This window comes from Urocitellus parryii, chromosome 12 (genome assembly GCF_045843805.1).
Source record: "Urocitellus parryii isolate mUroPar1 chromosome 12, mUroPar1.hap1, whole genome shotgun sequence".
Classification (NCBI taxonomy): domain Eukaryota; kingdom Metazoa; phylum Chordata; class Mammalia; order Rodentia; family Sciuridae; genus Urocitellus; species Urocitellus parryii.
Window position 1 is genome coordinate 55,443,076 of NC_135542.1, and position 12,291 is coordinate 55,455,366.

General features: G+C 46.6%; 1 protein-coding gene across 2 annotated transcripts in view; it reads right to left on the reverse strand.

Annotated features, from left to right (window-relative positions):
* The window catches only part of Xdh (xanthine dehydrogenase), a 60,216-nt gene extending 48,269 nt beyond the window's left edge, over positions 1-11,947 (reverse strand). For both annotated transcript variants that reach the window (XM_026412051.2, XM_026412120.2), the window contains exons 1-4: positions 11,831-11,947; positions 5,744-5,801; positions 2,603-2,699; positions 1,572-1,680 (exon numbers count right to left, since the gene is read on the reverse strand). In XM_026412051.2, coding sequence (XP_026267836.2) covers positions 1,572-1,680; positions 2,603-2,699; positions 5,744-5,801; positions 11,831-11,872 — 306 coding nt within the window. In that variant the 5' untranslated portion in view covers positions 11,873-11,947. The remainder of the gene's footprint in view (positions 1-1,571; positions 1,681-2,602; positions 2,700-5,743; positions 5,802-11,830) is intronic.
* Between the last annotated feature and the right edge of the window lie 344 nt (positions 11,948-12,291).

The window sequence follows — 12,291 nt, forward strand, 5'->3', positions numbered from 1 at the left end:
AGAAAGAACCAAAGGCAACTCCTAGATTTTTATCCTGAGCAACTGGGCAGAGGAAGATTGTGAAGGAAGAAGTTGGGGGGGGAGGGGGATGAGGTTTTGATAAGCTTGAGGTTAGACATCCATGTTGAGTAGGCAGCCGGAAGTGAGTCTAACCTGAGGGGAGGTGGGAGCTGAAGGCGTGGGTGTGCATGCCCCTTGCAGATAGAGAGATCCAAACTCCCCCCCCCCCCAAAGAGAGACATGGAGAAGGGAAGGGGTCAAGGGCACATCCTTGACCCCACAGCAGGAAAGACAGAGCAGAGGAGGAGCCAGCACGGGATGCTGACGTCGAGGAGGGAGGAAAAGCAGGGGTGTAGTGCCTCAAAACCAAGAGAAACACATGAATGGACAAGAAGTGAAATCCAGCTGTTGCTCAGTTGGTGCCAAAATAAGTGCATCAGGAATAAGGTCTGACTGCAAAGGGAGGGGTTTCAACTGATCATACAGATAAGATCCCAGAGTTTATTCATTCTTTTTTTTTTTCCATGTTTGTTTCAAAGAAATGACAAGCCCTAATTACCCTTCTCACACCTCCTGCAGGTTGGACAAGTCGAGTAATTTCCCCATTTCCTGCCTAAGAAATACAATGATCGAGGCAAAGCAACACTACCCCACCCTGCCCTGCCCTGGGGACAGGCCCAGCTCACTCCTCTGGAGACCCTGGCTCCGTGGTGTCATGAAAGGTGTCGGGGAAGGCAAGGTCTCCTCAAGGGCACATCTCTTATCTCTTCAACTGGTCATGGGAGGATTAAGGCCTGGGCTTAACTTTGGAACCTTGAGTGATTGCAAAATCCCAAAGTGCCCCTTCCTCAGTTTCCCCAAACAAAACAATGGCCTTTCCTTCCCACCGTGCTCTGCTCCCATTTGTTTCCACTTGGCCTGAGGATATCCTGACCCTCTCCAGAAACCCCTCAGATTATTATTGCCCACTCTCTCCAAAGATGTTCCCAATTCTAATTCATTTTCAGGTGGTCTGATTCTACCTGAAAGCAGATGGAAAGACTTGGCCAGGCACTCATCCATCACTATTATCTTATTTAGCCCTTGATAACCTCTATCCTAGTGAGAGTGGAGGCTTGGAAGCACACTTGTATGACCTGTGGATAGGAAATGAAGTTGCCACCAGAATTACCTCTCCAAGGAGTGGAGAGTAGATCAGCCTTTAATCAAGGGACACAGAGAATTTGGAACCTGGGAAGACTGAGGGTCTCCTAAGCATACTGGGGAACAAGGTGAGAAAGCACCCTGCCCCTCCTCCTCCCATTCTGGGGCAGCTGGGCCACCCTGATCACCAGATTCAGTTGATCTCTTGGATCCCTTGGGGTCATGCAATGTTAGGTCCACTCTGGCCACAGGAGGGAGTTTGGGGCTTGGAAGCCTTCTCTTTCCATCTCACAGCACCCAGAAGAGAAAGTGATCTTTGTTCAGGTTGTGAAACTCTACCTGACAACCCCAAACCAGTCTGCAGCTTGGCCTGAGCCTTCCTGCAAAACGTCCTGACCCCAAGAGCACAGCTCCTCCCCTCTGCTTACCTGCACAGGATGCAGCCGAGTCTTGGTGCTTCCTATTCCCTCCACAGTAGTCACGGCAACATGATGCAAGGAGCAGATGGGGGCCAGGCAGGCATTGGCAGAAAAATGGCTAGAACCCCAGATTAAGGTCACTCCATTGTCCACTCAGGTCATCAGAGCAGTGTAGGGCCTGGGGAACTCCTCGTGGGGAAAGAGAGGGAAACGGGAAACACCAGCCCCTTGAATAGAGCTTCCTCCAGAATTTCTTCGCCTGCTTTCCTTAGCCATCACTGGTTCTCGTGTATGTACAATCAACATTAGTGACTGAGTGCCATTTATATGCTAGCACTCAGCCGAGAGCTGGAGAATGACAGTGAATGAGATGAAATCTCCAGCCTTCAAAGCTTGCAGTCAACCCAGGAAAATAAAAGTGGGTGTGAAGATGCAATTTAAAAACTTCAGGAAGGCTGTGCATGGGGCACTTTGAAATCCACACAGACAAGAGGCACTTAGGCACTTAGCCCTGTCTTGAGAAGTCAAGGAAGGTTGCCTGGAGGGGGTGATTTGGGGTCCACTCCTAAAGAGCTAGTACCAGTTTGCCAGGTAGAGAGGCTTGGAAAAAAAGACATTGGGAAAAAGCTTTTGCCAAGATCAAGAAATGAGCATCTGTAGCTCACAGCTATCTTGGCCTAGAAGGAGTGCTGGCACACAATGAGAAGGGAAACTGGAGAGGAGAGCTAGGGCACCATGGAGGAGCCTGGACTCCAGCAGGGGCTGTGGAGAGCTACCAAAGGAGCGCATGAGATGAGCTGTGAGCCTGAATTTAGAAAGATCATTTCAACAGCCGTTCAGAGAACCTGGTCAACAGTCATGAGCCAGGAAGTTACCTGCTAAGTCATCATTGTACAGTGTCCCTGTCCGTGGTTAGAGCTTGCTCAGAAACACAGGCTCACATACCTGTGCACATGCATGCACACGCTCGCACGCTCACTCACGGGCTGGCCCTGCATCTTAGCCCTCACAAGGACAATGAGGCAGCAGGCAAAGGATACACGATCTTGTTCTGGAAACGGTCGTACTTGGAAAGCATCACTGTGCAAGCCCCGCAGCCCCCTTCTCCACAGCCAAGCTTGGTCCCGCTCAGCCCCACTGTGTGGTCTCGAGTTAAGGAACATGAACTAGGGGAAGGAAACTGCAAGATTGCTGGAAATGCCTGGGCAGAGTCTCATGGATCTGCTCATCCATCCCCACACAGGGCTCAGGGTCCTCCGCCTGGGAGGCAGCAGAGCCAGGGCCTTCTCAGAGGAGACACTGCAGCCTGATGGGGCAGGAACAGAGAGCAAGACAGCAGGTTCTCATCTGACAGCATCCCCAGGGATGCCTGTAGAGCTGATAAAGTCCTAGGATCCAAAATTGGAGCTAGATCAGAGGCTTTCAAATATCCAGCCATAATATGTGCAAGTAGAAATTAAAATAAAGGTTTTTTTCGAGACGGTTGACCAGAATCGGGCCCAATACTTACACAAACTACGGAAAGATAATCTGATACTTTACCTCACTAGTGGGCGATTCTAGAGAACAGCAATTGGTGGGCACATTCTCTGTGACAGGCCTCTGTCCAACCCCCCCAGCCCTCTACAGCAGATTGAGGGGACTGAGATTATTTTCACCTGTCACTTCCTTCATTTTCAAGATAAAATGAGCAACTAGCCATGATATAGATCATATACTTGGAAAGCACTTACATCCATGTGCCCAGAAGATCTTCACAAGAATTTGGTTAGCAGCTGGGGTAGGAACTATGATTTTTCTCACAGAGTGATAAACAAAATAAAAATGAACTGAGACCCAAGATGTAGCATGAGCCACACAAGTGTTCCCTTGCTTGTTAGGGCCCCAACGTTCATCTGATTTGGTGTGCACCCCCTCCCCATGCCATCTCTCTAAGCACACCTGAGACCCGAGGAGAGCTTTCTGTGTCCTTGGTTAGTTTTTTCACAAAGTAGATGCAGTTATCTGCCGTTCAGACATCGGCAGGGGTGCATGAAGACAGGGAGTGAGAGCTGGAAGTCCAGCACGGTATTCTGGCCTCTGGATCTTTCTAGAAGCCAGGGTAGAAATCAAGGGCCTTCTCTCTTACTGGGAACTCCCACAAAGTAAACTTCAGCCCAGACAACAATAACCTGTGAGGACTTTACTTGCCAACTTTTGAAGTGGCACCCCCTTTCTCCACTGAAAAGTCTTAACTGGGTCTCTCCAGAACTCTTCACCATGGCTGATTTTAGGACCGTCAACAAAAGAGTCTCTGCAAAAGAGTTTAATGTAGATAAGTTTCCTATTTTTGTGTCTCCCTGTTTACTTGGCCACTGGCAGAGAACATACCAGCACTCCAGGTGCTGGACACCCCCTGGTACTAGGTTTTTACAAACATATCCAGTATAATACTTTGAAGAAATGTGCAAACAAGGCCTCTGGCCTTGAGCTGGGCTTCACAGAGATGTCTACATTTTTAACATAAGTTACAATTGGGCTCCATGGTAACAGCTGGAAGGGGGAGGAAAGAAAGGGGAGAAGAAGCTCTCCCCTTCTCAGGTGTTGTCCTTGAAGGGTTAACTTGCCCAGAACAGTGAGAGAAAAACCTGCTTTTGTGTGAACTTCTGCAGACTGTGAACTTCTGAGCCCCTCCTCTTACATGCTGGGTATAAAACTCTGAAACTCCCTGAACTCAGGGTTCAGGGGATTAATTGATTACAGCAAAAACTGTGCTCTCTGAACCTGGCTGCAGCCAAATAAAACTGTTTCCTGCCATCTTCAGTGCCTTGCCTGGTCTGTCCCTACAGCACTTTCAGTTTGGGATTTCACTTGCACTTTGACCTTTCAAACAGCTTATTGCTATTAAGGCATTTCTGAGGTTTCCGGGCCTTCAAAACTAAAACTGAAACTAATAGAAAACTGAAACTGATCTCAACACCTGAGACCTGGGAGGTCTATTCCCAGACCTCCCAGGCAGATGGGCTGGAAACGGAACTCCATGCAGTCGTCCCCCATCCTATCCACTGGGTCCTCTGCTGCAAAAGAACCACGAGGTTCATCTCCTATGAATCTCTGGTCACCAAACACAAACACTGTGCTGTCTGATGGGAGACCACTGAGCCACAGTCAAGGCGAGGGTTTCCAGGGCCACTTCTGAGAGTATGGAACAAGTCTTTGTTGTCCTCAAACATATCACTGGAAAGAGAACCAGACAACCCTCTGGGAGAAGGGGGAGTTCTTTAACAGACGTCAGGACCAGTGAGCACAGTCCTGACAATAGACCCCCAGAGAGTTTCTGGTAGGGATGAGAGGTCAATAGCATGTTCTCGGCTTCAGTCCAACCTCTATCACATTTGCCCAGAAGATGGCAGTAAGGCAGGTCATGTCACATCACCCACACCTCACTCCCTCCCCTGCTGAAGGGGAGCGGTACACTTCCATGGGATGGCTCTGGAGATTAAGCAACGGTACAAACCACCTTGAACCCTGCCTGCGCATAATAAGTGCTCACTAAAGGTTAGCACCTACTATTATTTTTGTGGGTTTTGACCCAGAGTCTCAGGATACTTTAATACTCTGAAAGGACAAAATGTGCAGAGGATCTGACAGAAGTCCTGCCCACACTGAGAGCACAGCAGCACCCCAAGTCTCCCCTGAGGGGTTCCCTGCCCTTGATGCCTCCAGGGTCTGCCACTGCCACAGCTCCCACCTCAGGCTCCCTCTCCCAGGAGACACTTGTACCCTTGTCTTCCACACCAGACGGAACTGGAAAAGTAAATGTCAGCCGAGGAAGGACTGACTCCTCCCAGGGGGAACGAAGCCCTCCAGGACTAGAGAAGGTCCTTTTTCAGACACAGCATCACACATTGGAAGTCCTAGACTCTTAGCTGGAAGAGATCTCCAAGGAGATCGCTAACAATCCTCTCACTCAGGAACTGAGAGTTTCAGCTGCAGGGAGCTCAAGGACGACACAAGGTCACACGGCTACTGAGTGACAGCACTGTGGCTAAACCCAAGTGTCCAGACTCCAGATCCAGGGCTCTTTCCTCCACACCTCACAGCTGCTCTATTCACACTTAGGAAATGACCAAGCCCAGAAAATAAGACCCTGTTGCCCCACCCTACCCCCGTTCCCCTACCCCCACTTTAAGTCAGGATACACTTTCTTCTCAGGTAGACCAAAAGGGTGGTTTCTGGATCTGCATTTTTCTCCACCACCTACCAAAAAATGAAAGAAAAATACATTATGGGTATACTTGACCATCCTTCTGCAATTGATTTCTCCCTCCCATGTCTCATCCAAGAATTGGTAGAATTAGCAGAGATAGGCCAAATCGATAATGAAAACCAAGGTATTTTTCTTGGCAACCCCATAAGAAGGAACATATAAACTACAAGCCGGAATCCATACAGTCTCACAACCTGAAATCCTCAGATTCTACCACTCTGCTCAGCCCTGCACCTCCCATCCTGGGCTGACCAGGGCAGAGCCTCCCCTGAGTCAAGCACATCATCCCATCTCTCCTTCTGGGCCACATCTTGGAATGCCAGGGACAGCTGCGAGGGTCCTCGAGGCGGGCTCTGGCTTTGTCTCCTTGAGCAGACACCCTCAGACCCTGTGTGTGACTGGAGAAAGCCAGTCATCTGGCCTGTGCTCACTGCAGAGGTGTGTATGGGATGGGGATTCACAGTTAGGAATGGAGGAGAAATCTCAAGCCAAAGACCTATCTGTATGTTCAACAAGGTAGGGGAAAAAAAGCCCATCTATAAAGTGAGAGGCTTGTCCCCAGTATGAATTGTCCAAGGAAATAGATGAAGCCCTTCTTCACTACTCCTCATGTATCATCAGGATAGTTCTGGGTTCTTGAGATGACTGAGGGAGAAAATCTGTGATAAGGGCTTCTTCAGAGAGAACTGTACTGAGTCACACAGTTTCCTAAAGTGGAAGGGAAGGAGGTATCTGCCTCACACCCCAAACCCAGGGCACATAAAACCATAACGCCACCTTTGCAGCCTAGGGGACATGGTAGTCTGGAATATGGAAACAGATATAGGTGGACTTAACATACAATTAATAACTCATGAGGATGCACTTGAACCTCTAGTTAAGGTTAAACTGAGACCAGTGCACGCTCCTAGAGTGGCAGAGCCCAGGATATGGGTGACCATGGGCTGAGTGCAGGCCATCCATGAGGGAGAGAGAACTGGCTTGGAGATGTTTAAATTATTCTCAAAAAAGACTGCCAAGGGCGGGTGAGGAGCCCTCTAATGGGGAGTCTGTGGAGTGGACCTCCTAACCCTGGAGGCTGAGGGAAAGCAGCCAGAGGAAAGCATATGACTCTTGTCATGAGACATGCAAACGAATGCTCTCTGTGGTGGCCCCTGAAGAATCTGCAAATTCATTGCAGGAGGAGGAAAAGGGTCAGCTCCAAACAGCTGAAAAGCCCCGAAAGCCAGAAGTCATCTGACAGCAGTACCAATCAATCGAACAACTGCTTCCTTGCTCCCCCCACCATGCCATCCTGAGTTGAGACCCTGATGGCAACTTACATAGATAATACGACTCTTTGTAACTGCAAGTAATCAAAAAGTTTATAAAACTGCCAAGAGTTTGCCCTTTGAATAAGGCTTGAAGGACATGGGGAGATAAACTTAATTGCCTCATATGATCACACCCCTTGAGTCTAGCTTGTTCAACATCCTGGCTACAAAGTTCACACAAGGAGTCATTTTTTTTCTCCTGGAGGAAAAATCATAAATGCAGATAATCCTGATCTTCTCACCTTTCTCATGCACAGCAGTAAGAGATGGTTGTTTCCCTGCATGTTTTTCCTTCCTCCTGTCATACACCAAACTGAAAATCCCTCTTCTATCTTCCAGCCCCCATACCTTTCAGCATTCTTGCTCTCTTACACGTGCACCTTGACTTCACAGGAGACCCTATTGTCCAGTCAAGGCTTCCCATGCCACCCCAGCCACGGTGGCCCACCCTCCATTGAATTCCCACAGGTAACTGCCATGCTGCCGTCACAGCGTGGCTGCAGGGCTTCCCAGGTGTGCAGAACACTCTCAACAGGCTGCCGATGGGTATTCCCAGCAAAAATACCTGGTGAGGAAATGGATTTACGAAAAACTGGGTTCAGTCGATTCCCCTGGGAAAACTCGAGCATCAAGAGAAATAATGATTATAAAGCCTTAGAGCCCATGAAGTAAGATTAAAATCCACGAGTCCAAATAAATGATCCATAAATGAACAAATGGAAGAGAAGAGAAAGCTATTCCTGACAGAAGAATATCAGGTGATAAATACGATTGGCCATCTTGTAATCAGCACAACAATTAATCCAGTTAATCCTTAGTGGGTTAAATTTAGTGAACAAGGTATTTCTATAATCTCAAAGTATCTGTTTGCAGATGATTCATTATACAGGTAAAAAGAGTTACTTGCAGTGAAGGAATCTAGTGGACCCCACGTTTGCCAAGAGATCAAAGTTCACGTCACGATCATGCACTCCCTTAGAGAACGCACTGAGAAAGACAACATACTTGTGTGGCATTCCTTCCCCAAAAGCTGACTCAGAATCTAATTACAGGAAAGCATGAGACAAACCCCACCCGAAGAACAAGGGAACAAATAACTGGCCTGTTCTCTTCAGAAACGTCAATGTCATGAATGACAAAGGAAAACCGGTGCTATTTCAAATTAAAGGACCAAAATAACTAACCGTAAAGCATGGCCCTGGATTCTGGGCTGGGGGCAAAGAGTGGGAAAGAATGACATTATTGGGAGAATTATAATTTTGCAAAAGATCCATAGGTGATGGTATTATATCAAAGATAAATTTCCTGCATTCTATAAGTGAAATCTTACTCTCTAGGAAAGTTCTTATTTTAAGGATTTGAAGTAAAGGGGCATGATTATGAAATGTACTCTCAAATAATTCAGAAAAAATTATAATTTATATATATATATATTACCTAACATATAAAATTGTGTGCGTACTTATATACATCTGTACATCTTTGTGCGTATGTGCATGTTTGAAGGATAAAGCAACTATAACAAGAGGTTAGCAGCTTTTGAGTAAAGGGTAGTTAAAATTGCTTTGTAGTCTTCTTGCAACTTTTCTGTAAATTTAAAACAATTTAAAAATATAAGGTTTAAAACTGTATTTCTTTAGTTCAGGATTTCTCAGGGCTTTTAATATCCATCCATTCATTCCACCCTCATTAATTGGGCATTTACTATGTACCAAGTACTAGGCTGAGAGTTTTAAGAGTATCCAAGAAGACTATTTCATGAGACTAGTTTCCTGTAAAATACATTTGGAATACATTACTTCACCTATCCATGGGATCTTGAATGGCAAATGCCTGGTCTCAGACATGGTATTCTTCCAGTACTTGTCCTGTATTCATGCCTTGAAAGGAACTTGATAAATGTTGGCCACAAGAATGAGTGAGTGAGTGAAAGCCAACAGGAGGCTCTTTCTAGCCCACATAGGGTTCCTGTGGAGTTACTCCTAGATACCTCCAGCTGCACCCTAACTGCTGAATCCTCTTGGACTTAGGCGCCAACATCTCCACTAAACAGAGTGATTACTCAGTGACCACCCAAAAGGATTTTTGTTGCAATAATAAAATCCTTAGGGGCTCTTTTCCTCTGACTCTGACTCTAGACCAGAAGATCTAAGATATGTAGGCACCCAGGCCTGTCCCACCCCAAAAGGTCCTCTGGGTGTTTGATGTTTTGCATCTAGCACCCTCTGTAGACCCCAGCTAGGGAGACAGAGTCCTGGACAGAACAAGCTGTGTAAGAGGCTCACATTGAAAAACAAGTCACCAGGCCAGGTGTGGTGCTGCATACCCATAATTCCAGCAACTGGAGAGGCTGGGGCAGGAGGATCATACGTTCAAAGTCAGCCTCACCAACTTAGCAAGGCCTCAAACAACTTAGCAAGACCCTATCTCAAAATAAAAAAATAAAAAGGGTTGGGGATGTGGCTCAGAGGTTAAGTGCTCTGTGATTCAATCCCCAGTACCAAAAAAAAAAAAAAAAAAAAAAAAAAAAAGTCACCAAGTTTGGACAGCTTCTTTGGTAACTACTTTGCACAAGATCCTATCACGAAAGGGCTGAAACATCGTAAGAATGAAAGCAGAACAAGCTTACTCATTGCTGCTTTATTAAACCAGGGTCCCTCACTCGGCTGTGTTTACAGCACCACAGTCACGTCTTTACTCTCTGCACTGTGTCTTCATCTTTCCAGTATTTCTCAAGAGGCCCCATCTTCATAAATTACAGACATGAACATTCATCCCAGAATCTGGCAGTAGTAAAAGCTTCCAGAGAGATAGTAGGGTGTGATATAATAATGCCCTCTAAAAATTTAAGATTCCTTTCCTAAACTGAAAATAAAGTTCAAGGGAAAACAATCTTTCACCAAGTCAGTTTACTTTGAAATGTTCCCATCTAGACCCAGAACATAACAGCAAGCCATCCCTGAAGAAGACCAAGACCTTATGCTATCACACGCAAATGGATAGCTTACTAAAGAAGACCTTAGAGTAAGGCATAGCTTTGGAAGTCCCTGGATCCAGCTACTCACTGTAAAAATCACTTATAAGAGGCTGGGGTTGTGGCTCAGTGGTAGAGCACTTGACTCACACATGAAAGGCACTGGGTTTGATCCTCAGCACCACATAAGAATAAATAATCAAAATCAAGGTATTCTGTCCATCTACAATTAGAAATAGTTTTTTAAATCACTTATAAAAATTCCAGAGAAGATGTCTTTGTGTAAGAACCTCTCTAGGAAGCCAATTCCAAACAATCGTTTCTTACATCTCCATGAAGTAATTGCTGAAGGCAAAGAAGTTTAAGCAATTGGATGCAAAAGGCTTACTACCACAGCTTGGGAGCTTTGCCATACCTCTTGGTTTGGCACAAGGTGTCACTCCTGAAAAGGAAGCATCTCAGACAGCTCTGAACCCCAGCACCCCTGATGGCACCACCATCAATAGTCTTTGCGGCACTGATGTTGTGTTGGCTGATGAAAATTCTCTTGCTAGCCACCTAAATACATCCTGACAGGGTAAGTCTGGGAATCCTGTGAAGCACATTTTAGTTCTTAAAAATTACCTCAAAAGTCTCTCAGCTTCTCAATTCAATGGAAAAAAAATGTCAATATAGCGAGACAGATAAAAGTGCCCTTCTTTGGGGACCCCTTGGGAATGTTCATCATTCACACAACATGGCCAGTTACAAAGCACAACTGCAGCTACTCTTTTGTGACCTTTTCCATTCTCAAGCGAGGAGCTGAAACACTGCACTGGACCAAGCTGATTCACTCCCTCCATGTCCACAATTGCCATTTCACCCTTCAGGTTTACAACAACACAGACGCAGCCCTGCCAAGCAAGCGCTGTGTCTCACGACCCGGTGGAGTGGACAGGTCACAGAGCTCAGGGAGCCAGATTCAAACTCTGTGAACCTCTTGGTGCAGGGAGGGCAAACAGAGCTGGAGACGATGGAATGGCTTCACTCCCTCTCTGCCTGCACCTGCATTAAAGCTGCAAAGATTCTCACCCTTGCAATGCCCAAGGACTCGCACCCATGCCACCTTTCTTAGGTCCCAGTGCACCAATGCAGTTAATCCAAGCAGGTAAGAGTTTTGCAATACTTATTGGTAGAACCAGGGAAGGGGGAGTGTCTCCTTTATGAAATCATGTTTGCCACAAGGTGTCAGTATATGTTCCCACACCTTCATTCAGGACAGCTGTTCCATATGTGTATATATATACACACACAATATATCAGAATCAAAAGCTCTGCACATTACATATCCTGATGCTAGCATAAAAAACATATTCCTGATCCTTCTACAAGTAAAGAAAGCCACAAAATCATTAAGATATATCTAATTCAACACAGAAATATAGGTATGGCTGGTCACTTCCCGACTCAGCTAGAACTTTGTCCCTTTTCCTGGCTCTGCCAGTATGTCTCCTACTGCAGAATAAGCACTCAGAATCCCCCACCCCTCACTCTTTTGTGCCTGGAGTATCTGGCCTGTGACCTAGCCCTGAGAGGGTTTCTTGTCTCAATATTAACAAAACACAACAACACTTTTGAGGAGAGGAAAACAAGAAGGACCAGGCTAGAGAGAAGCAGAATACGCCTCTTCCAGAGGACACGCATCCCCTCCCAAGGAGCAGGGACTCCAAGCCTAAGGTCAACTCTGGCTTACCTTTCTGCCATTCACAAAGAAAACCAACTCATCTGCTGTCATTGTCACCGGTGGAGTCCCTAAATTCCAGGCACCACACTCCTAAGAGACACTAGCAGTTACCACTGCTCTGCAACTTGAAAGCTACACCTCCTATAAAATGAAACCAAGTCGGCCAATGGGAGAGAACCAGCTTGCAGCTTCAGGGCACAGACAGTTCTTGGCAAAGCCACTGGTTTACATAATCCAGGAAAATGAAAACAGCCCTACACACCAGTCACACTCTTCAGCTGTGGAGAAGAGCACAGAGGAAAAGTGCTTCCACAGAGTGGCTGGGCCTATGTCTTGGTGCAGGTGACCATGGATTTGGGGCATTTCCCTCATGTTTTGTTGCAAGACAGACCTAAGGGAAGCACCATTATCAGTGACTGCTGTCCGGACGAAGCTGATTCACTCCCTCCACGTCCACACTTGCATTTCAC